This window comes from Sinocyclocheilus rhinocerous, unplaced genomic scaffold (genome assembly GCF_001515625.1).
Source record: "Sinocyclocheilus rhinocerous isolate Xijiao unplaced genomic scaffold, SAMN03320098_v1.1 scaffold1307, whole genome shotgun sequence".
NCBI lineage: Eukaryota > Metazoa > Chordata > Actinopteri > Cypriniformes > Cyprinidae > Sinocyclocheilus > Sinocyclocheilus rhinocerous.
In genome coordinates this window covers 129,117-155,742 of record NW_015631048.1, presented here as the reverse complement: position 1 = coordinate 155,742, position 26,626 = coordinate 129,117, and the positions used below count along the sequence as shown (strand labels likewise).

The 26,626-nt window shown below is 37.5% G+C and overlaps 1 protein-coding gene across 2 annotated transcripts; it reads right to left on the bottom strand.

Annotated features, from left to right (window-relative positions):
* Positions 1-22,755, bottom strand: LOC107741130 (ubiquitin carboxyl-terminal hydrolase 25-like). Of its 2 annotated transcripts, XM_016553723.1 has the most exons (25): positions 22,516-22,755; positions 19,914-19,991; positions 19,607-19,751; positions 18,394-18,517; positions 18,075-18,237; positions 15,616-15,702; positions 14,613-14,750; positions 14,070-14,146; positions 13,698-13,771; positions 12,623-12,774; positions 11,868-11,995; positions 11,269-11,364; positions 10,819-10,983; positions 10,458-10,702; positions 10,277-10,347; positions 9,967-10,195; positions 9,140-9,361; positions 8,920-9,062; positions 7,171-7,344; positions 6,531-6,626; positions 4,831-5,024; positions 4,570-4,734; positions 4,123-4,246; positions 3,059-3,254; positions 1-1,538 (listed from the first exon to the last, which is right to left on the bottom strand). In XM_016553723.1, exons 1-25 carry the CDS (start codon positions 22,555-22,557, stop codon positions 1,360-1,362), a joined length of 3,507 nt encoding a protein of 1,168 aa, XP_016409209.1. In that variant the 5' UTR covers positions 22,558-22,755; the 3' UTR covers positions 1-1,359. The 2 variants fall into 2 exon arrangements, with proteins under 2 accessions (XP_016409209.1, XP_016409210.1); XM_016553724.1 differs by lacking the exons at positions 6,531-6,626; positions 7,171-7,344.
* Positions 22,756-26,626: the final 3,871 nt, after the last annotated feature.

Here is a 26,626-nt window from a genome sequence, read left to right as displayed (position 1 = left end):
GTTTTGGTTTGTTTATTTGTGTCAGCTTTGTTTAATAGCCTTTAAAGTCATATGTGCTGAACAAGCTGCTCTGATCAAAAAAAATAAAATAATAAATCACACTTTTTGACACAAATAAGGGTGTATGTACAATGGTAATGCTGAGTGCGTCCATTCAGGAATTTTCCACCAGTGTGAATGCTAAACTTTCAGTTCTAGTTGATGCTTGGCATCAAATCCCCCTTGAAGCTAGCAATGCAACAATGAAAGTTCACTCGGCACATTGTACTATGAATGCACAGCGATGGACTGTGAAAGACAGATTCAATATAGTACTGTGTTCTTATCAGTATTCTTTGGGAAAGCAGTAGTGTGTGTGCCTTTTTACTCAATACCTGGCTTTTTCTGTATCTACGAAACTTCTTATGGAAAACCAAACTCAGGAAGAATCTAAAAAGGATTCAGATGCAGTCAAATCTATCCAAGTCCATGGGGAAAACATACTCCGTTCTCTTTGAGATACCCAAAGTAGCACAGCACAGTTTCATTCAATGCGAAGTTCAATAAAGATTAGGAGGAACATTTAAAAAAATATGTATCTGGCCTAAAAGAGCCATAAATAAAAACTTTATTCTCTCAATGTATTAACAGCCACAGTATGTCCCATGGCTGCCAACCACAGCACTTAAAACTTGTGTTAAAGTCCCAGTCGTCAGGTCCGCAGACCCATCCGAGAGCCTCCAGCTTTTTGACTCACCGTCCTTAGAAAAAACAAAACAATGCAGTAACACTGTAACTGAGGGCGGCGCGGCAGGTTGACCCGCTTCTCATGTGAAAAGGGAAGATGAGGGAAAATAAAACAAAACATTGAAATGAATCCTCAACCTCGTTTCACAAACCTAAAGCTGCATGCGCCAATGTCTAAAGCACCAAACATGATACCATTCTTCGCTTTGAAGGGATAGTTCACTTGAAAATGAAAATTCAGCCTCATTTCTTTACCCTCAAGTATTTTAGAGTCCATATAACTTTCTTCTTTCCAACCACAGCTGTCCCTGGTCCCAGCAGCTTGAACATTCTGCTAGACATCTCCTTTTCATATGGGTTTGGAACAACATGAAGTAAACAAATGATGTCTAAACTTTTATTTTTGAGTGAACTATCCGTCTAATGCTTCTTCGTCTCTGCTCAGTTTCACGCCATTCTTACTGTTGCATTAGCTTTAAAATATAACAGAATCCTCAAAATAATATTAATAATACCGATAAGGATAAGGTAAAATCTCTAGCAGCAAAAGAGAAAGGAAAGGTTAGTAGGTTTGGGAAAGCCCTGCTTTAAGGAAGGCATGTGTTAGTTGAGGGGAGATGAAGTCTGCGCAGCTCATCTGCCGTCTGCAGGGGTTCGACTCAGGGTGAGTGACGTCATGACCCGGCCGTAACGCTCGCACAGCTCCAGCGTGGAGTATGAAGGTAGTTTGGGAGGGTCATGAAAGCTTTTGATCTCGGTTGAGCAGTCGAGCAGCTTGGGCAGGAAGTCGGTCAGCTTCTCCTGGAGATTAGCTGGAGAAGAAAAAGACAATTTTGAGATGGAACAATTATCTATTAATTAGAAAGCGGTTGACAAAGAAGGTGGAAGTCATTTGCAAGAGTAGTGCAGCACCCGGAAAGTTCAGAGAATACACTCACTCACAAAAACATGATGTAGTCTCTTAGAAAATATTTTCAATGACAAAGAAAATAGTTCAAAATAAAGCCACATCAGAACCGCTGCAACACTGAACAGTATTTCATTCCTGAATAAATCCGTAAAGGATTTGTTTGAGTGATTCAATGATTTATTCATAAAAACAGTGGCTGCATCCGAAATGGCATACTCTCTCAGTAGGTACTTCTTTTGAATAAGTAATTTCTTTAAAAGAAAGTGCTATATAGTATGAATGCACTACATTCCTCATGTTGTCAATGTCATGTGACCTACTAGTCAGTTTCTGCTTCTCTGCCATTCACAAAATCCTCTCCCGTGGCCTCACGGGATAGTAAAGTGTCCATTGAATGTGCACTATTGAATCTCGGTGGAAGAGGTAAGTAATCTGGGTAGGTGGGTTGCCTACTCTTCTATGAATACTGTGAATTCTGGCATACTTCTCTTTCACATTCTGTTTTTTTGCCTACTATATAGTAAGGAAGTATGCGATTTCAGATGCAGCCAGTTACTTGCTTTAGGTACATTCACGTCATATCATAATTACCGTGATTACGAGATACCAACTTGTAAAATGCGTACACGTCCTCATAGAACTCGTAATTACAACTTGAGAACTGGGAATTTTCTGAGATCTACAACTTGTACCACCTGACCATGTCAGATTCATTAGGCGCCATGTTTAGGCATTGATAGTGCCATAGTTCCGAGTCCAAGGATGTGAACAGCTCCAAGTAGAACGTCATATGTTGTCATCTTGAAATTATAGTAATTATGACATGGCATAAATGCAGAATTTGTTTCTTAATGAATCTGCTGTTTTGAATGAATTGTTTGAATGAATTATTCAATGACTTACTCATTAATACTTGCCACCACCTACTGTCAATTTTAGTTTCACATTTAAAGAATTTCATTTTTAAAATCATTACATTTTATATAAAAAAAAAAAAGTAAAACTTTTTTAAAACAATCTTATAGTATTATTTATGCAATTGCAAGTGCAGTGTAAATGCATTTATCCCACATTTGAGGTGCATTAAAGTCTGTGCAAATAAATCTAAATGCCACTTCAGATGCAATTTCCGTGTCAAATGTGGCTTATTTCGATACTGGTTTAATTTGATTGGTAACAGCCCTATAGTCTCTTATTACTCTAATTGTATTTACTGATTAAATATAAGAATTTGACATACAGTAATAGATGACACATACATATAAGGTTAGAAAAATAATTGAAACTCACATTGAACACGATCATCCAAAAAACTTTCAGAATTGTTATTTTTGTACTAAGCTTTAATACTGAATTTGATTTCTAAATCGAGCTGATTGTGACCCCGTGAATAAAATAAAAATTCCCACCCTTAAGACTTACGCTCCATTTCCTGGCCCAGGTATGAACACCATCGGTTCCTCATGTCTTCGACAGCCACCGTGTCTTTCTCCTCCATCTCATCCACCAGCAGCAGTGGAATACACGCCACCACCAGCTCGTTCATGATGCTCAGACCAGTGTTCACTTCAGTCTCCTCGCCTGTCTCAAAGAGGGCAGCCGCGTGTTCATTCACCTTCTGCGAGACACACAAAAAAAAAGCCCACAAATATCAATACATAGAAACATCCTCCACATCCGAGAACGTTTTTTATTGACGCAAAAAGCTGATGTTCTTTGCTATGCAATTAAACACTCTCAAACTTTGAATGCGGCAGGTAAACTCTCTAACCCCTTTTGCCACTCAACTGGAATGAGCAACTAGCTAGAATGCGAAAAAGAAAAAAACATTGCAGCACATTAGCTATGTCAATGTTAGCAGTATTTTCAATTAAAGTGAGCAGAGGGTAAACAGCACAGCTTGAGATGAAGTCAAGTCCTCTGCAGCGCTCGCAAAAGGTGAAACAAGGACAACGACGTGCTTCCCGCTAATGTGTTTACGCACTGAGCCCAGTACGCTTCCTATTCCAGGACTGATGATTATATTATGAGCACAGTGGCCATGTGGGGGTCACCGGGTACATAGATGGGGAGAACGGCAGTGAATTGTAAAGTCAAAGCAAATGTTTATTACAGTTGATTTCCAACAGCAACAACTAGAAGCTTCAACTTTTAAATCTAAGTGAATCCAAATGCCATAAAAGTATGAAAAATGCTCTTCCCCCCCCCAAGCGAAACTTTGACAGGAAATGAAAAAGGCATTTTGGACTTGACAGATAAAATGTTTATTCAAACTGTATTTGCAAAACCACATATATGCAAACTATTGCCTTTAATGCACTCTGTACTGAAATACTAACCAGATTTGTTCCAGTCACTGGTGTTAGAAACAATGTTTACAGGAAAGCGTGTGCATTGGCACAAATAATACTGATCTGAGAGCTGTTAGGAGCACAGTTTGAGCTGGTCGTAGATCCGGGTTAAGAGGAGGTGGTTGATTTACTTACTAGCAGGCACTCTCTGCGGTAATGTGCGATCAGCTCCTCATTGTGGCCTCTGTACGGCCCTTTTGCCAGGAGCTCTTTGTTGTATTGATAGGCGTAGATCAGGTACATCAATGATTCCACGTAACTGCAATAAAATAAATGAAAAGCATATTAATATGGGTTTTTAATTTATATATATATATATATATGTGTGTGTATATATATGCAGTCCTAATAAAGCATAAGGACATTAGTAAAAGGCTACAAGATAAATGTTTCTTGACTGTGGCAACTTTTAGTTTTTAGTTCTGTTTTGAGTTGATAAAGCACAATATGCTGCCATCTAGTGGTGATATCACAGAAAAGGATTCTGGTAAGGGCTGTTTCCTCCATTTCATCTGTTTCGATCGACAGAATGTCCATCTTAAATTAAAAGAAAATTCAAGAATTAAAAGACAAAAGCTTCACCTCTTCTTTAAGAATAATTCCAGGCCGATCAATAGAAACACTGTCGTGTCACGGAATTTCCTGTAATCCTGATGCCACACCTGTGCCAGAAGAAGTAGCATAAGATCATTTTTAAATGACAAAGTACAATTAAAAATAAAGTAGTGAGAACATGCAAACTGCTTCCTTATCCACAACACTGCATGATTTCACCAACCCTGTTGTACCGCATTTTAGGAAATCTTGGTCATTGCTTTAGTTTTTGGGTGCTGAAAGAAATACAATCTCCTGCAAAAGGTGGCAATACTGATAAGGTTTCTGTCGGCAAACTGCATGAGCAGAGTTCTCTCCACAATCTTTTTGGGCACCTGGTTGTGAATGAAGTAAACAATGACGTGATGCAATCGGTAGTCCCTCTCGGGGGGCGTGTCCTCCTGAGCGAACCTCAGTAAACGAGTGTACTCTACTTTCATCGCCTGTTAAGAGATAGAAAGAAGTCGAGAGACAGTTGGAAAGAAATAAAAAGAGTTAAAGATATGCAGAGATGGATGTGTTTATTTAGAAATGCACATGAGCAAGAAAATAATTGAATCTTTCCATCTACACAAGAAGATACAAAAAAGTAATGCCTGATTCGGTGCATGTGGTTGTAATGTATGTGACTCAAACTTCTTTAGTTGTAGAAATAGCCTGTGTGCAGAGTGAAAATACACAGCTGGACAACAAGTGAAGGCACAAATCAGAGGCCTATTGAGATCTGCCAATGAAACAATTAAAGGGGTCATATGATGCTTAAGAGGAAAATGTCTGCGGAACAAAAGAAGGCTTACGATAAGGCAATAAGTAGGACCCATGTACATAACGGATCAGCTTTCCAGCACTGGAGAGAACTCAAGGAGCCGAGGTCTGCGATCGGACGCCGAGGTTGCTTTGTTTCTTCTCGATAGGTGAGTAACATTGGTTTTGCTTTGTTTCACAGAAAAAAAATATATGCTGGCTTTTGCTTGAATATGTTTGTGTGTCATAATCGTTGCCTGGGTTGCGTTCGTATGTGTGGGGCGGAGCTATCAAAATAGGGGTGACACCCTTTTGGGGTAGGGGCGTGTTTGTTTTGGTGATTTGAAATATCAACATTGGCTACCAGAAATCACTTAACCCACCTTTAGTTAACATGACTGTAAAGTGCCACAATTAGCCGAAAGGCTATTTTTTATATGTAGACCCTTGATAAAATCTTAAAAAGTCACACTCTGTCCACAATTTTCACTTACCACTTGCTGTCTTAAATGGAGTTGTCTTTAAAGTTTTAATTAGCACTCAACTTTGTTTGCTATGTTGTGTGAAGTACACAATACTGCATAGCCAAAGATACCCAAACCAATGCAAGTTTAAAAAAAAAAACTTTTATAACACACAGCAGCAATTACATTCAGCTGACAGCAGATGGTGACAAAGTAAACCAATACTAAAAAACTACTGCGGTACCTCAAGATCGTCATTTTTGAACGGTTTCAATACCTGATCTGAACAGCAAAGTGGGAATTATATATATATAAAACATTACATACAAATATTTAATTTAATTACCAACACATACAAATTATTTTACAAATTAATATTTAGTTTTTTCACTTTAAACAGAACTGAATGCCTATCACCTACAATAAATAAATAAATATGAATAACTGACATTGAATTTTATATTGACAGCACTAATTTCATTTAATCACTATTGATACCAAAGAACTGGAGGCTGCTATCGATCCAATCTTAGGTGTCAGCAAAACCTACACACAGTAGATAATGAATAATTATAATAAATAAAGAACCCTATCAGCATAATAAAAAAGGATGCAGAGGGTTTTTCCATAGCCTGCAGTGTAAAAAGTGAGCTCACAGAGATAATGAGATGCTCAGGGAGGGGGTGTGGTCAAAGAGCTAATGAGATGCACAGGGGGTGTGGCATGCAGCAGGTCATGTACCTTGAAGAACGCTGCTTCAGGCCCACACTTGTCATAAACACTCCTGGATTTGCCAATGGCCATTATGACACCCTGCATGTTTGGGGTCATCATCGCCTGCCCAAGGAGGGAAGGATATTACTATACCAGCCACGCCTCCAAAACTCTCATTGGCCAGTCCGCATGCCAATCACACCACAGTTCAGCCACCACCGAACGAACTCAAGCCAACCCATTGAAGTAAACGAATTAGCTTAGAACAGAAAAGCTAATTCGACGTCAAGCATTGAAGATGATTAAACATTCAAAACAGGATTGTCATGCAGGTTAATGTGTCTTCTGCTTCTTTAAATAAGTAATGAACACCATAGTTAGCTGTGTAGACGGTAAATTAAAATGTGAAAATAAATAACACAATGATCTGAAGCCTGCGCTACATGCTTCATGAAGGAAAAGAAAGAAAAGACAGGCAAAACAGGACATTTCCTCTTTTGTAACGTTTTACCGGGGGCAGCGTTAGTAGTTTGGGAGTCCACTGGGAGTAACTTGCATATAATGTTAATCTGAAATGGGTTTGGCATGTCAGAGCAGGTTGTGAAAAGGATGCTGGGAGTTTTAGGGCTGCACGCTCATGACCGAACTCTTTTTATTGGGACTCTACCTCATCATCATAACCTCCCTCCTTCGACTGAATGACAAAGGTTCCTACATTAGGAATGGCCACCTCAACCACCCGCTGAGGTGCGGGCGGAGAGGAGGCAGTGTCATCCTGTTCAGGGTCAAGGGGAGGACAGGGGTCAGAGGTCACCTCGCTGTCGGGATGTGATGACTGAGACTAAGAGAGACAGAAAGAGAGAAAAAAAAAAGCTCTCCGAAAGAGAAAATGGGCCAGAAGTACTGAGAGAGCATCTAATCCAGATCTAATCTTTTGTGTTTCTTATTTATTTATTATTTTTACCACCATTATTAATCTCAATGAGATCATGGATACAAGCTGTCCTGGGTTTTTTTTATGAACCAGATTTGGTACTTTAAAGCGAAAGTGTGTTAAGTGTTATCTGCCACTAGCATCACCAATTTCAATTGGGATAATGTTTCTGATTGGCTGAACACACAAATAGCTCCACCCCAAACCTTTTGGTTTTTTCAGGGAAATCAAACTATTGCTACTCTCATTTTGACTTTTCTGAAATGAGACAAGCTCGATGACTGATGACAAATGCAACCTCCGAGACAGCTTATGAATGAATGAAACTATGTGGGGAGTAAAATGTCTATGTGTTCTTTTAATTAATATACATTTATTATAATTATTGATGATGAACTACAAATGAATTGCCGAACACAACACACAAAATTATTTGACAAATTACTATTTTCTCTACTTAAAACTGAACATTTCACCTAAAGAAAAACAATTAATTAAAAATATTTTAATTATAGTTTTAAATAATATTTTGATGAATTACAAATTAATTGTCAAACATTTTTACAACTTACTATTTTGCTTTCCTTAAAAAGAACTATTACTATTAAATAGTTAAACACTATTAAATATATTTAATTACAATTTTAATGAACATATTTTATTATAATTACCGATTAATTCCAAATGAGTTGCAAAACTTTGTTTTACAAATTACTATTTTGTTTTCTCTCCTTAAACATAATTAAATGTCACCTACAAGAATATAAATATTTACATTTAATTATTGATGAATTACAAATGAATTGCTGAACACAATACACAAATAATTTGAAAAATTACAATTTCTTTTTCTCCTTAAAAACTGAATGTATATGACCTACAAAAATATATTACAAATTATTTACATTGAATTATATATACTGACATTTCAACAGTATCAATACTGAAATATTGGAGGCTGGTGTCAATCCAATCTTAATCGTCAGCAAAACCCACAGAACCTCATCAGCTAAAGCTACATACACTTCTCTATCTACAGTAAATAATGAGTAATATAACGAATGAAGAACCTTATTTGCATAATAAGAAAATGACTGCATAATTATTTTTTAAAAATTGCACATTATTCTAATGGATGAAGCAAAGCACAAATGCAACACAACATGGATAAAGAGCTTTTTTCTTTCTTTTTTTGTTATTTGAGTGATTAGAACCAAATACCCAAAGTCCAGTGTGTTTATAAGACAGATGGAAAAAGCATGAACAGTATGAGATGAAAACTAACACAAATTTCACATCCTACAAAAGAAATACACAATTTAAACCTACTGCCATTTCTGCATTTGTAGACATGAATGTTTGCCCTACATCCAACTACAGAACAGCAGAACTTTCTAAACGCACCCTTTAAAGAGTGTTTTGGTCTCCAGAACTGTCTGAAGGACTCAGACCTTGTACATCATGTGTTTATGTATGTCTTACTGTGTTGAGCAGGGCTTCTGGACTCTTCTCATCATGCTCAGCTGCGGCTTTGCTGATGGCTCTCTCCGTGTCCTCCTGCAGGTGTTTGGAGTCTCCGGTGGGCGACTGCTGCTCCATGTACTCTGGGTCATGCTGAGGGGCAGCTGAGAGAGCAGAGAATGAGCTCAGGACAGTTGTTTCAGATGGTATGGCCACAGATTCAGACATGTGAAAGGCTCACCTGTGTTATCTGGAGGGCAGGGTTCAGTGCTCATGGGCTGGGCGGCCACACTGGCGGCGGCCAGAGCCAGTTTCTCCTGCTGGAGTTTGCGTGCCTGTAGAGCGTCCCACTCCTCCATCTCCCTCTCAAAGAGCTTGTTATCTGCCTCTACATACTCCTTCAGATCAGGAGGGAGCTTGTCCAAGCCGCTGAGCATCTGCCCTGTCTCTTTATCAAACTCCTCTGAGATACACAGAAGCATGGAGTCAGCATTTCTCACACATGGAGTTAAATGAGAACATATCTTACCTGCTTTTTTTTTTTTATTAAGCCACATATGATTTTGACAGACAGTTTGAAACCAATTCCTACACCTTAAAAAACGCTTTAAAAAAAATGCTTCTTTGAAAACACCCTCAACGGAACAAATTGTACCCAAAATACAAATAAATAAACTATTGAAGACTTGGAGTGTCACTTAAAAATAAGGAATCAATTGATTAATTAAGAAGTAAAAATGTAAATAAATCTTATTTTAAATCATATTTGTAACAATAAAAGAATATATTAATAAAATATTTTGTGCTTTAAATTGCATTTTTAATATTTAATTTTTAAATTAATAAATTGATTAATTAAATACACTATTTTAGACATTTATTTTTGCAATTTGAAAAGTAATTTATTTACATTTTAATTTTTTTTATTAATAAATTGATTACCAATTCCATTTTATCTTTGAATAGAAAGTTGGAAGCCTTTAGATTTCACTACTCGGCTCATTAGCTGTGTTGATAATTCATAAGACACTACTTAATTAATACATTTGCATATGAAGATTAGGTTACCTTCAATAAGGAAGGGTTTTTTATCATCAATGTACATGAGGCAATATGCGCTGGCATTGCGATATCCACCGAACGAGTCTCGCACAAGCTCCTCCCAGGATGACTTTGTCACCGAAATGTCATTGTATTTCATCCATCGCTGTTGATGTGGGTCGAAGATGTACGCCCAGTAGTGACCTGCATTAGCCTGACCCTCGTGGACCAAAACAGCATGCAGCCGGTATGGCACCTGAAACGCATCATCATGAACAAGACAAACTCGTTTTGGGGTCATTTATGAAACAATCTGAAATATCAAAAAGCTTCTCACCTGCATCATGGACTTGTCAGAATACATAAGCTCGATGGTTCTGTGGATTCTAGATATACTGGCCTGCAGATCTGACACACACCAGACAGAAACATGTAAATGTACAAAGCCCGAAGCAACAGGAAACAGAAATCGGGCTGTATAAGTATAAGCATTTGTTTGCAAGCATGCGCGTTTGTACCCCTGGTGTCGTTCTCCACCTCGCTCCTCCAGCGGTGCAGACAGCCCTCCAGCACCCGCAGCTCCTCCTCTGTGATGTGCCGTGGGGCGGGGTGCATGGGTAGATCTGGCGGCACACGAGATTGAGTGAACGGTTTATGGATCGAAACTCTTTGCTGTTGTTGCTGTTGTTGTTGCTGCTGCTGGGCCTGAGGACCAGAGACGGAGCCCTCAGGTGGGACAGATGCATCCGGTTGCTCCCCTGTGCTGTAGTCCATGCACAAAACCGCTTTATTAATATCTCATAAATGTATTGCATTAGCAAAAAAACAAGAGCTATTCTAAATAAATTTTCAGTTTTGAGACAGGTGAAAAAAACTTGCCTTGCTGGAGGTGGCAGCAGTGCAGTCGTGGCACCAGGTGGTGCTGTTGTATCAATGTCCTCCACAGGTGATGTACACACAGGCTTGCTGGATGCAAACTCCATGGCGAACTGGAGAACATCGGCCAGAGGAAACCGCTTGGGCCCTGAGCCATAGCTCAGATACCTGTCACAGAGAGAATTTGAGGAAAAACGGATCACAAATGAGGGTTAGTTTTCTATGAACTGACAGCAGAAAAATATGAAACATTTAGTCGGTCTGTATTCTGTTACTCATGAAAAATACAGTCACAACTGATGCACAAGTCACAAGTCACAAAGCATGTGACTTTCATATTTTCATTAACAATCTGAAAGCTTCTTTCATGTGGAAAGCTGAGATTTTCCTGCTATGCAAGTTAACAGCAAGTTATTTCTAGATCAGGGCAGAGGCTAAATAGAGTTAACAAACCTCTCCAGTCGCTGCTGAAGAACGGTCAGGTGCTCCTTTAGTCTTCTGATCTCCTCTCGTTTTATCCGCGTGATGTCTCTGTTCCTGTCCATGTACCTGGAATCAATTGCAGACATAGGTATTTTGCATTGCATATACAGAATCCTTAGTATTTGATAAAGGAATCAAGAAACAACTTGAAACAAACCAAAACAAAAAATGTTCAAGTCCACTTTAAAGTACAGGTATGAGCAAAGATTTTTTACTCTGTTCACGGAAAATGAGTTGGAGCTCTTAATTCTGGATTCTCAAAGTGCACCAGACAAGGTTAGAAAACTACCAGAAAAATAAAATAAAATCAATGCAAGAAAGAATAGGCCAATCAAAATTCAGCATGCTAATTAATGGAAGAAAAAAAAAAACAATTACGCAAATATTACAATGACACCATTGATGTAGGTTGGATTACCACTGGGAAATGATTCAAGACAATGTGAGATTTTCCCACATCTTACAAAATATTAAAAAACAGACAAAAATAATTTAAAAAACATTTACATACATATAAAAAACTAAAAATATCTAGAAAGTATAAAGATTAAAAAAGAGATAGCACTAACCTGTCCATGTACAGCATGGAGGGAAACTCTAGCTTGTTGTGAATCTTCTCAGGTCGGCCTAAGGTTTGATTAAACTCAAACCTTGACAGTTCAAAGGTCAAAACCGGTGGGAGTTCTGTGAACCAGTGCTGGAAAAAAACACACCAAAAATTAGTATATAAGAACACTAAAGCTAAATGTCTTCTCTGCCCCCATATATGACATCAATGAAAGTGAGAAAATTACTTTAAAGTCTTTAAATGAATTTGATACAAATTTTCACACTCCATTTTCTCTGAATCTAGAATTTTCTTGCCATTTCTTAAAACTATTTACTTTCCATAAATCTGTGTTTAGTAGTATTTTAACTCCAGCATGCTCCAAGAAAAGCCCATCCATGTGACCCATCCCAGCTCCGCCTCCCATGCTGACAGCTGGAATGAACACCGGTGACCTGATCACATTCTGAGCCCTGAGAGAGACACAGTGTGCTGGGCTTTCATTAACATCCCAGCCCATTGGTGCCCAGAATAATGTACACCAGGGAATCTCCGGCAAAGGGATCTGCCTAGGGTGGCACTGATGACTGAAAAGCCATTATGTAACATCTCGGTCAGAGGTCACATGTTTTCTTTTTCTTCACCTCAAAGATTGATTGGACAGAAGCAAACAGAAGGGATATCTTTGAAAAAGGAACTGTTTTATATGTTTGAGCAGATTTTGGTGCCCTGGGATAGAAAAAAAAAGAAAAAGAGACAACCTCTGTATCTACAAACCTCTTGCCCTGATTTGGCGGAATTCTCGACAGAATGCAAAGACTCGATCTCGCCCTCTATCATGGCTGCCTCTAAACACTCGTGCAGATCTTTGAAGCCGTTCACCTGGAGAGGGTACTGCCCAAACATCTCAGTGTTCTCAAATTTCTTTCCTGTAAAAACACACAAACTCACATCATTGTCTTTAAATATGCTCCACAACGTGCTCTGCATAATGATAATCTTATGAGTGTAATCTCTTTATTTAGCGGCCACCATATAGATACTGTGAAAGTGTGTCATGCACAAGAAAAAAATACCCAAACAAACATGCCAATTTGTTTTGGTTTTGGCCAGAAATGCTTTATGCAGTACACAAACGTAAAAATGAAATAACTACATGCTCCCGTCATGCACACTTTACTTGAATTACACTACATTTGTTATTATTAGGGTATATTATTCAAAGCTGATTATTTTCAGCAGCAATTACTCCAGTCTTCATTGTCACATGATCCCTCAGAAATCATACAGATATGCTCATTTGGTGCTTAAAAAAACATTTCTTAATATGATCAGTGCTGCACTTGTGCAGATTAATATTTTTGTGGACACTGTGATTTTTTTTCCCATTTATTTAAAATAGAAATCTTTTGAAACATTACAAATGTCATTGCTTGATCCATTTAATGCATCTTTGCTGACTACAATTACAATTTTTTAAAGTCTTACTGACCCTACACTTACTGTATGAATGCCAATGTGCTTATTAGTACATGTACAAAAATAGTACATTTTTGTGAGGTTTTACTAGATTTACAGGAATATTTTGATACATTTAATACTCAAAAATGAACAAGACAAGTGCACATGCAGGAAATCTTAAGATTCTAACATCTTGACAAGGTAAAATGTTCACCGACTAAACTGTCTGTATGTAACCAGCTATGATCAGTGCTGTCATGTACAATAAGCCCAACGCCACTCACACATCAACAACCATTACTTCATTTTAGAACTTGGGTTCTCCACATCACATTAGCGCAAGGTCACTTTTCATTAACTAGGAGAGAAGACTCATCCGATGAATACTCACCTTCCAGGACGCCCACAGCCAGGAAACGTCCATAAAACAGGTCAACCATCGGGTTCTTCGGCTTCTCTCCCTCTCTGTGTAGAACAAGAGCAAACATGGAGTCACATGGTGCTGGAAATGTTCTGAACTAGAGGAGTCGGTGTCCTTTGGCTGTAGGAGTCACATGAGGACTGTCTTCAGTGGGTATTTAACGGTGCTAATTGAAGTCATACAGGTTAATGTACCACATTAATCATCATTAATGTCTGTTCCAGCTGAATTTGTGGTGTGGTCATACATCATTCTGACTGATATGACAGAGGAACACAGAGATACAGTGGAAAGCTTGTGAAAGCATCATCAGATATTCTGGTGGGATGTATATGGTCTTACCTGTCCTCCTCTGCCTTTATCTGAAACGCGTCTTCTAGCCAGTCCAAGAGTTTATGGGTGAACTCACTCACATCCTGCTGTACAAACAAACGCACCAATTCAAATCCTGAACGAATGTATTCTTGTTTTAACTGGACTCAATTGGTCCTAGAAAATAACAATTTTGCCCTTGTCTGTGCTCTCACTAAGTGCAAATGTGGCACTAAAATGTGTCCAAAATAAAAGCGGTCACATGTACCAAATTAATCAAAAGGTCGGGCTTATCTATGATGCTAAGAGTGTATAAAACTGATTGACCCTTGGCACAAATATTGAGAGCTCAATAAGTGCACCTATTTTTGCAGCATTTTTGTTTTTTCCTGAAGCCCACTTATGAGTCTACTTTTTATATTGCACCAGCATCATTTCATTTTACATCACAATTTTACTCATTCAGTGATCTTTGGAATGAAACTCTTTTTGTTACTACTGTAAGATCTCTAAGACTTTAAGGTGCACTGTACCTTTAAGACTACATACTGTATGTAAATGACAGAAACTTACCTGCTGAGATTCACTGGACTTAAAGGCATCCTTGAGGATCTCCACGGCCCTGGACGGGTCCACATACTTTCTCTTGGAACCCACCAACAAAGAAAAAAGGCACCTCAGCTCCTGCATGAAAGGCAGGTTCCTGTGCTCCTATGGGAACACAAATGGAGAACAAATTAAAACCTTAATAACACATGAAGTGTTCCTGCAGCTCAAACAGCAGAGCATAGCAACAGCAACATCAAGGTCATGGGTTTGATTCTCAAGGAGTACGTAACTGACATAAAATGTCAGCCAAATGCATAAAAATGTAAAATGTATCACTGGTTTTGGGGAGTTGTATGTTAACTTAACATTGACATAGGGTATGATGGCAAATAGTTGAGTGGAATTGGATGATTAGAGTTGATTAGTTAGGTCTGTCAGCTCTCAAGTAAGGATATCTATGCCTTACAACAATCTCAAAGTCATACAGGGGTCAGAAACCTACACCAGATCACATCATCCTGATTTTTTTCTTCAGAGGACACTTTTAATTGATTAGTTGCTTAAAGTCTATAAAATTAGAGCTTCTCCACCGACCCAGCAGATGAAAAGAACGAGCAATAAAGAGAGAGAAAAGGATGAATCCAGGGCTCTGTGGTCTTCTATCAGTGGATGAGGTTAAGCTCAGATTACCGGCCATGTCTGCTGACCCTGTTCACAGGCTCGGGGCCCCAGAGGAACATACTGAAGAAAGAAATCACACAGACAGCAGCTAGCCTGCTGAGCCGAACACAGAAGCTGATGTGACAGTTTAACAGCTAGAATACAGGGACCTTGAAAAAGCACTTCCTCTGCTTCAGCTCCTCTGGTCACAGGCCAGTCAGTTAGGTGAAAATCGGTGCTTGCAACAGTACGATAATGTCACAGCATGTAACTGAGGCTTTCCGACCAGGTCAAGCAAGGTCACAGTTGCTGGAGAGAAATGGAAGCTCTTATGGCATGTGAGCTGGCTATCGGGCGGCAATCTCACCTTCTGATTGCGCGGCAAGTCCTGCATCCGTGCAGGGGGGGGATAATGCAACACCAGCCTCTGGAACTCCAGCAGGTTAAAAAGAGACTGAAAAATATAGATAAAAAGATAAACATCAGTATTTGGGATCAGTGTGCAACAGCTCCAATGTCAACACAACTTTGTGATGATATGTTGGTTTGACAAAATAAAAAGACTGCATGTGCTTCCCGCAGACGCATTTTTTTCAGGCTTAGTTGAAGTGTCACTACAGTTTCATTGTGTGAATGACTGATGGATTGTTTTTGGTGACAGATTTACACATTTAGTGTCTCCTCATCCAGATCTATAAATCCACAGAGCTGTGAGCGCCACAGCGGCTGCGCTTCTTACATGAGCGGGGGCTTCTTCAGGCATCAGGTTACACACAGGAGGTAAACAGCATGTGACAGTACTCAACGATCATTACTCAGCTATCAACATGGTTCATGTTCTGACATCGTATAACAGACACAAACAATCAGGCCTTGGTAGGACTTGAAGTCACCTTCAAAGTTGTTTTAAAAAGCAGACATACAAACACAAAAATGAGTGCTATTAATGTGCTAAGATGCTTGTTAATAGTAAATAACTTACAATTATGCTAATAAGCAATACTATATACACCCATATACACACAGTTTAAACGTTTGAGGTCGTTAAGATTCTTTTGTTTTTTAGAAGTCTCTTTTATTAACTGAAGCTGCATTTATTTGATGCAAATTTTTTTTTAAATATAATAAGAGAATATATTATTACAATATTATTGTAACATTACAACTTAAATAACAGTTTTTTTAATTATAATACATTTAAAATTTTAATTTATTCCTGTGATGCAAAGCTGAATTTTTAGCTGACATTACTTTAGTTTTCGGTGTTGCACGATCCTTCAGAAATCATTCTAATATGCTGATTTGCTGCTTAAGAAACATTTCTTTCCTTCTGTTCTTTGATGAACAGAACGTTCAAGTTGAAATTGAAATTTTTTTGTAAATGTAAATGTCAAATGTCTTAATAGTCATTTTTCACACAAAAATTTATTACTGACCCCAAACATTTGAGTGTTGTTTATTATATAGTTTCTTGGCATATTTCATCTACCCCAGCGCTCTAAACATGATCCAGCACCATCTAGATGCACATATTTCATTTCATCCTCTCCTAATTAAATATACTGATGCAATTAACAGCACTAATACAGCAGTATCTCTGCATTAATAACTGCAATACAAAGCCACTCGACTTGATTCAGACTGAAACACATGTGGGACTACCATAATCAAATTGTCTGTAGTATTATGCAAGCAATAAGACACAATTAAAATTAATTCATTAAGCTGTCATTTGTTGTTTTTAAGTTAATTAAAGCTGCAGTCCATAAGTTTTGTCTCTTTGTCTCCATCTCTGTTTGAAAACCTGCAATTGCAGCTGTTTGTGGAATTATCTTCCTTGCGTGGGTTGTGAGTCGGCACGCCTCCAGTGCGGATGAATCTAATGTTTTGAGGAGTAGGTGTGGCAGTCAGTCACCGCACCGGTGTGGATGTTCACTGTACTTCGCAATCACAGATTCTAGCCTACATCTTGGAATATATGACCAAAATAAGAATTTTCACTGTATATTGTCATCTGAACAAGTAAGTAACAAGTCTGCCATGTTTGTTCTGACCAACTGAGGAAAAAAGCATTACAATAAATCGCGCTACCAATGGTGACTTAATCTAAATATCGGTTAGCTTATATCACATCAAACCATACAAATTATTATTATTGTTATACTTTATTCTCAAATGATTAATGTTAACAACATCAGCATTGCCTATAGTGTGTATTAGCGTGTAGATTTCAATTTCTGTACAGTCTAATCTCTAATTGTCATACCATTCGAATTTCATATTAAGAAATTCTTTTAACCCAAAAAGCAAATTATGCTCCCTTCGAACTGGTTTTCTTTAAAATACAAATCTTTGTAATCCCAGGCTATCTGTAATCAGAAGCACATTTAAAACTGGAATATAATTTAATCTCATTCACATGTGTTTCATAAAACACATACTTCCTTTCTGGATTAAAATCCGCCATCAAAATGATACATTTAATTATTCCAGCTGCTGTGAGAAAAGGTTATAAACGATCCTCCACCTGCAGGATCCTCACATGCGATAGCCTAGTAGCCGGGACAACTTCTTTATGTTTACAGACGTGACGTAATGATGCAGCGCCATGCTCGAATTTCCTGCGAAAACCTAGCCGTACCACTCAAATTCGAAAACAGTATTATAAGCTAACCGGTGAATCGGGCTAAAGTAAGGCGATAGTTTTGAACACTGGCTGTAAATACTGATTTCGGATCATTTTTAACCAAAAAAGGTTACGGACTGCAGCTTTAAATAAGCAAATGTGTTTCTAATTGTAAAGCAATCACAGCGGCTGACACTGACCTGTATAACTGCACTGAACCAGCACGTGTTCCCCACGTTCTTCAGCCCTACGGGACAGTTCTCCTGCCGCTTCCTGTCGTGAGGGTTGGGTGAATCGCTCCATACTTCTGTGTGCGTGCGCTTCAGGCTCGCCTTGTTCTCGGCGATGCTGGCCTCCAGGACTCTGAAGCACAAAGATACCAAACTTTACTCCTGTCTGGTTACTCCACATATAAAACCGTTATGAAATAACTCATGTGGCACACTTTTTTGTACTAAAATCTACAATAATACAAAATATTCAGCAGGCTAAAAGTTAAAAGCACAAGTAAAACCCCACCTGCTGATAGCCTGCTCTTCATCAGTGATGCCCGTCTCCCTGAAGGCCCTGTTTGACTCCTCCAGACTGAGAGCGATGGCCCTCTGAAGGTCATCTTTATCATCTCCAGTGAGATCTATTACATCTGAAACAACCACAGGAACATTGAACGTGAACAAAAATGGATTACTAGCAAATGGTGAGTGTGTGTTTTTATATTTATCTACTTATCTAATATGTATACAAATATATGATATTAAAATATACAAATATTTAAAATTCTAGTATATAATAAGATTTAATAATGATTAAACTTAACAACATTGAATTTAAAAATACATGCAAAAGCAACAACACCGTGATTTTTTCTGTTTATTACAGTGAAGTTGCTCTGAAACAATCTGTATTGTATAAAGGCCTACAAATAAATTTGATTTGACTAATAGTTTTCTCCACATATTAAATTGGGATATGACAAAATATGACATGCTTCACAGTTAAATGAACTTTTATTTTACATAGCATTTACACAAAATTCACTCAGAAATATATATTTTTTTTAATTGAGGCAGTCACTGGATTTTGAACACTTTTGTCGAGAACATCAAAATGGTTAAATATCACCCAATTAATCGGCTGGTCAAGAGGTTATAACACACTATCACAGCGATGGAGAAAATCCTGAATATGGTTTAAGCGCATGTCGAGAGCTCAAATAAAAACACGAGGCAGCATGCCAAACTAACATTCCCTCTGTCAGCATTTTCTCAGCAGTAGAACTAGAGATTGTTTCATCATCATTTGAAGCAAGCTGGGAGAAGTGGCAGGCTGGCTTTTTAAAGGTCTGGCTCTCGGAGATGATGTGCTTGTATTTATAAGAGAGCTGCCAGAACTCCCACTGTTATGGGTTACATGATGTCTCATTTCAGTATCTCTTTCCTTTCAGCAGGGCGTGTGGAATAAATATGAATTCTCTGGTTCGACCCAGCAGTGCTAATATACTCCTGCAGTTTTGAAGTTAATGAATCAATCCTAAAATCCCACTTATTAAGTTCAGGCACAGATTGAAATCTAAAGCAGAGAAATTATTTTTGCTGTCAGGAACAGAGCATTTACAGCTGGTTCTTCACTCAGCTTTCATTTGCGTCATGGCATTTGATCGCACTGTATCACAGAGCAGTGTAACCTTCCCCTGGATTCCGGCCAATCATTGTTCTGAGATTTAAATACGTACTTGTGTCAGCCTGGCTGCCCACACTGATGTATCTATCATTGGTGATTTGGGCCGTCTGGTAATAGGTGGCTTCATCTTGCTGCGGGACCTTGGTGTTCTTCTCAGTGAGAAAGGCCACCGCCTCAGCTAGGTCACCGTTACTGACCTGGACACAAATACAGATGTTCAAACACCTGTCATTACATGCAATATAAAACTACTAGTCTTTGAACAAATAATATCAAATTTGCATCTACCAAATCTGTTGCAAATAAAGCATACGAGCCATACTATACTAATTACTGAGTTTATGAAACCGATATTTCACCTGCAGTGCCTGCTGTAACAGCTGAACATCTGTAGTTCCAGTAACTTCCCTCAGCTGGTTCAGTAATGTCTGCTGGTGCTGTAAGAGAAACACATTTTTAAACAAACAGACAAAATCAAAACAAATTGAATCTTTGCTGTGACTGTACATCCTGTCTATACTCCTCCATATTGAAGTATATTTTATATATAATTTGTACATGCTTATTTTCTTTTTTTACATTCAGTTATCTAATGCTTGCTTTAATTTAATCATCAATAACACTAATTAGTGACTAGTTATTAATAAATTAGTAATAAATCGCTTAAGGAAAATATCCATTTTCACACTAAACAGTATAATGTTGTGATGCTTAAATGTCATTTTTATAGCTTTTTATTCATTTATTTAGCAGTCGTATCATGAAAGTATTAACGTTTAAAGTTTATGATCTTTGTGTTATCAAACCCTGGAAATAAATATGATATCCATGAGCACAACTGTTTATTCTCAAAACTACCCACTTCTAAAAGTCTGTATTGGTCATATTACATGTTTCTTCCTGTCTAAGTAGGTGTTTTTGGCAGAATATGTTGCCAAATGGATCAAACATTAAAAGTCCGGCTCTGCAAGACCAGGATCCAAAATGGTTGCTGTCACCAACACCACTCAGGAGCAAACAGAACAACATTTCAAACCTCTGGCTGGGAAACACAGAGTACTGGCCCTTTATCTCAGTCCTGGCTGCGATCAGGAACAGCATGAGTCAAACACAGACTGTGCCAGGCCAAAGAGGGAGGAACGGCACTCCTCCCTAGACCGAAATGCAGTATGACTGATCTGTTTCTACTCATCTAACCATTACTTTGGGCTCTACCGAATATTTTACAAACAATCTTCTGTTTGCCTCATGAGTCTGAGTTAGTGACATCATTACATAAACTAACAGCTGACGGCTAACGGATGCTGCACTGACCTTTTAATGCATTGCATGCTTTGCGTTCAAGATATGACATGAAACGTGGTAAGTGCGGAGCATGCACGTCCCAAGGTGGCACACCCCTCCCTGAGATGGGCCATGTAACACGTATTTCACAACAGTAACATGATAAAGCAACACAAGCTGGTAGCCAAATCAGGGTTGCTGAAACTTACAGCCTGTTCACTTTCAGTTTATGCGAAATACATAGTTTTATATTCCCCACCACCTGCTGTAACTCATTCAGTTTCATGAAGATCACTTCTTCAGTTACTGCATAATACTCTGATAAATTATCTGCCTACTTAAGTAAATAGATCATTATACTATTAAAAGCCAAAACAACCCCTCAGTGAGCACTTAAGATGTATTATGTTAAACAACTACTACAAAAAAAACAGACGTGTTTACAAACAGATTTGACTTAAATCTACAAAAACACTAATACATAACACAAACTAACAAGAACAGTCTATTTTTTAAATAAACAAATGAACTAATACAACAAAAATGAGATACATCAAGAGCCTATTTACAAACATATATTTAAATGTAATCTTTAGGGATTTAATTTAAATCGAAGAACAAGAAAGCCCTAATGCTTACAAACAAATGAAATAACCACACAAATCAGTAAGAAGAATGTTTATGAACTGATTATATGAATTACACATCTACTCAAGTCTGTTTACAATCAGACGAAATTGAAATCAACATACCACAAACCAACAAGACAAGATGTAAAGTTTAAAAACAGATTCAATAAACAGACAACAACACAATAATATATGGCTCAAGTCAACAAGAAACGCCCAATGTTTACAAACAAAAGGGCAAAAGTATGAATATGTTTTAAGAAGCAGCAGTGTGGGTGTCAGAACATAAACAAAGCCGCTATACCAAACACAAACTCAACATGAGGTATTTTAACACTTCTGAACACTGAAACAGAGACCCTGCGGGGTATTTAGTGAGATTTAAGATAGTTTTGATGGGGAAGTTTAGTAGCTTTAGCTCTGTTAGCACAGACGCGCCTGGTTATCGTTTAGTTTAGCGGGCTTGTGCTGTTTTATGTATAGTTGTTTATTGTTTTAAACTGTTTAAGTGATTTAAAACTCATACGTGTGTAAGTGTAAATAGTCCAGCAAATAAAAGCAAATACAGAAACGTGAAGCGCGGCTAATGTGTAGCTAACACTAGGCCTCAGCAATCAAACCGAACCACTGGAACTTTCAAGGCGCCCATAAACCTCCTTATGACACCAAACGAACAGAGCCGAGCCGAACCGAACCGGGTTTGTGTGTTAGGGCAGCGCGCGTTACCTTCTGAGAGTGCTGCTGCAGAGCACAGACGCGCCTGGTTATCGTTTAGTTTAGCGGGCTTGTGCTGTTTTATGTATAGTTGTTTATTGTTTTAAACTGTTTAAGTGATTTAAAACTCATACGTGTGTAAGTGTAAATAGTCCAGCAAATAAAAGCAAATACAGAAACGTGAAGCGCGGCTAATGTGTAGCTAACACTAGGCCTCAGCAATCAAACCGAACCACTGGAACTTTCAAGGCGCCCATAAACCTCCTTATGACACCAAACGAACAGAGCCGAGCCGAACCGAACCGGGTTTGTGTGTTAGGGCAGCGCGCGTTACCTTCTGAGAGTGCTGCTGCAGGACATTCTGCTCCACGGTCATGGCCGGTTCCGTTCCAGACGAAATGGACTCAGGTTCGCGGGTAAAAACGGAGCATACAGGAATTAGAGGAGTTTAATATGGAACAGTTTAAAAGAGAAAAACCCTGTACTCATCCCCGCTGCAACGGCTCCATGACGAAGTCGAACAGTACAAACACATCTGACATCCATTAGCTGGGTCCGAATCACACGCGCCCGCGCCTACGTCACAGCGATGGAGTAAACACACCCCTACACGCACACATTGAAACGAGTATAAACAAAACACTACACACATAAAGCAATACAAAAATCTAATCAATAAAGACGTAACTAAAAAACCCGATGTCATTTCCCAAAAGTAAAATACGTACACACGCAAATATATACTGTCACACTGTGTGGGGTAAGTTGTCACAACGGAAACCTTAAAATTATAGGTTGTTGTATAAAACGATTATGAAACTCAAAATAATTCACAAAACTGTAACAGTTAATATACAAAACAAACAAACAACAAACATTGCATTTGGCCAGCAAACATTAAGCTATAATAAATGGTCGTGAATTGTAATGCTTTTTAAACATTAACCACATGTGACAATTTGCCCCAGGTAAACACTGCTGCATAAAAACAGGCCAAAGTCAGCTGACCAAGAGTTCTGTAACATTCATGAAACGAAAGTGAAAGTTCTCACACAGGAGAAACTGTGTGTTTCTGTTTAGGGAAATTGTATGTATGGCCCTTCACAGACAGACTATTAAAGCAATTAATTAAATACGGTATGCAGTCGAATAGAACATCTAAAACTGATGCATATTGGTCCTTTAAATTAATATGAAATGTGTTAATGATAATTGTGTGTGATGTGTTTAAATAAAAAATTTTCAAATACTGTCGATCACAAAAAGAGAAAAGTGTAATACGTTATATACAATATATTCTATGTATTTTTATTTATTAGTATTTATGATTTTTAAAGTGCAAATATGGCCCTTCATATACTGAATTTTAAAGCAATTAATTAAATAAAGTGTGCACTCTGTTTGATGCGTCTTAATATTAATTCATATTGGTCATTTTATGAATATATAGCCATGCATTTATCAGTTTTTCTTGTGCAATCACAAAAATAGAAAGTGTAATATATAATTAAATAAAATATAGTCTAGATAGGTAGATAGATAGATAGAGAGATAGATAGATAGGACTCCGTGTCCTGCCAGCAGGTGGCGCTCATGTACATGTTTTCAGTCAATGTAACGTTGCATAAGCTTTGACCCAGCCAGACAGCAGAGTAAAGGCCAAGAGGACTCAAGAAGTCATTAATGAGAGGTTGGGATGTTTGTGCTTTTTAGACCTTGTTTGATGAATGCTATGCACTTATCTTTAAGAGCAAGAGAAGCACAAAGCACTGAATCTGTCACATAAATGAGAACAAGACCTAAACAGAAGTTTCTGCATCACCATGGTTTTACTCCAGGTGTTGTTTTACTAACACATTAACTGAATGTGTCTTTTTGTAGCCCTGTTCCTGAATTATTATTTTTTTTTTTTTTTAAGTTTTGGTCTCTCGTGATCCTTATAGTGTGGGATATTTCACTGCATGTGTGTATCTACAGTAATAATCTGAAGAATATCAAAACTTTTTCCTGTACTGTTACTAAGCACAGCTCTTTCTGGTTACATAAGATTTTTATTTACAGGTCAGAGGTCACTAAAATGTAATCATAATGCAATTATGTGAGTTATGTGAGTTCATGTTACAGCTGTAATCTGTAAAGTTAAATTAAAAATAACATTCATAGTAACTTGGCATGTTCCTCACAAAGAATTCACAGTGAAGAATTCATGTTTTTAATCTAACTAAATCAGATAAATCTGACCTCCACCTCTGTATCAACTCTCAGCTCTCTTAACAATTATATGAAGCCTAATTCAAGGATTTGCGGGTCAGTCTGGGGAATTTCCTCAACTTTGAAAGTGGAAATGAATCTTCGGCAATATTCTGTAGATATGCGTTGGTTACGGCAGTCACTCTCTGACCTTTGCACTCAGAATCAGTAGTTCTAATCTCAATCTGGCCTCAGTGAGATTGCTTGACACTAAAGCACCCTTTCACATTTAAAAGTGATTTGTAGAAATGTTTGCACTGAAAGTCCATGACTCATGAAGCTGAATTTGAACTGGTCATGAACATCTTTAAAGAAAAATAAAAGTTTCTTAAAAATCTGGAAAAAAAAAAAAAAAAAAATCACAAAAAGAGAAAAATGTAATATATAATGTCTAAAATATGTTATATTATTATATCTTTATATTGTATATTTTTATATATTTTAATTGTACTAATTGATAAAATTATACAAAGTGGGGATAATTATATGTTATATAATAATATATAATTTAAAAAATATTTTTCTTGTTACAATTTTATTTCTGTTTAAATATAGAAAAATAAAAGTTTTCTTCAACAGCTGCAGTCACAAGAGAAATATGTAATATATCAAATATATTCTATATATATCATTACTAATTAGTTTATTAAAGTTTTAATTGTTATAATTTGAATAAAAAACATAATATTTGTATTTGATTAATTTATGAATATTATACAAAGCAGGGTCAAAAAATACTGAGACCACTATACTGTATAATAATATATAATAATATTTTTCATAAAATAATATATAATAAATCATACTTTATTAGTTTGTTAAAGTTTTAATTATTATAATTTGAATATATAATAACACCTTAATATTTAATTTCCAATCTGCTCTCAGACTTACTAATTGTTCTATTTATTAAAGTAAATTGAAAAATCTTCCATGAAAAGATAAGACTGATAACGAAAACTTGTTTGACTGAGCTTGCATATTCAAGGTTTTCTCATATCATGAACAACGCCTTACATTATCAAAGGTCACAAGACCACATCTGTTCCAGCACTGAACTTGAAGTACCAGTCCATTTATCGTGCTATTAAGCCATGAAACGTTAACTCCAACATAAGTTAAGTGTGAATCAATTTTAAGCTCTTTTATGCTCTGTGGCACGAGGTCAACACACCACCAGTTGCCCGCGATCAACAACAGGGCTCAGTGAGCTCTTTTAATGAAAGGAGAAGTTCTTCTGCCAGCTGTCACATTTCTGGTGGCCTTTGAAGAGGGGGCTGCTGGGAAAAGGGAGGGAGGGAGGAAGGGGGTCACAGCTGCAGGGCAACTGCAGATCAACCACAGTGAGTGAGCTGAAGATGTCAGAGAGAGAGACAAAGGTCACAACCCCTGAGGCTCTGGCACAGACTTCAAGAAGCTCACCTTCACCAGCATCCAGCTCAGGGGAGCGGGTGAAACGATGGAAACATAGAATATCTCCTGATTAAAGAAAGAGGCCAGACCAAGACATGTGTTTGAGTGATTTTACCACAGTTAATGGCTGTTTGTGTTCATACAGAAGAATGCCTTCAGATGGGGGAAAAACTGCTATAATGCACAGCCTCTAGTGGCTTATTGCTCATATAAAAGAAAGTTGATTTCATTTACACAGGCTTTTCACAGTGTACCTTGTTTCAAGCAGCTTCTTGTTAAAAAAAAAAGAAAAAAAGATAGTTAGGGTTAAGAAGCCTTGAATTTCAAAGGTTTTTAGATTTATTGCTCATATAAAAGAAAGTTGATTTCATTTACACAGGCTTTTCACAGTGTACCTTGTTTCAAGCAGCTTCTTGTTAAAAAAAAAAGAAAAAAAAGATAGTTAGGGTTAAGAAGCCTTGAATTTCAAAGGTTTTTAGATGTTATAGACAAAGAAAATATATAGATGGATAGATAGAAGGCTATTGAACTACTAAACGATAGATAGATATTGAACAACTGAAAAAACGAACAAATTAGATGATATCTATCTATAGATAGATAGATAGATAGATAGAGAACAACTAAATGAACGAAAGAACGATACATAGATAGATAGATAGATATTGAACAACTAAATGAACGAACGAACGATACATAGATAGATAGAGAACAACTAAATGAACGAACGAACGATACAGATAGATATTGAACAACTAAATGAACGAACGAACAATACAGAT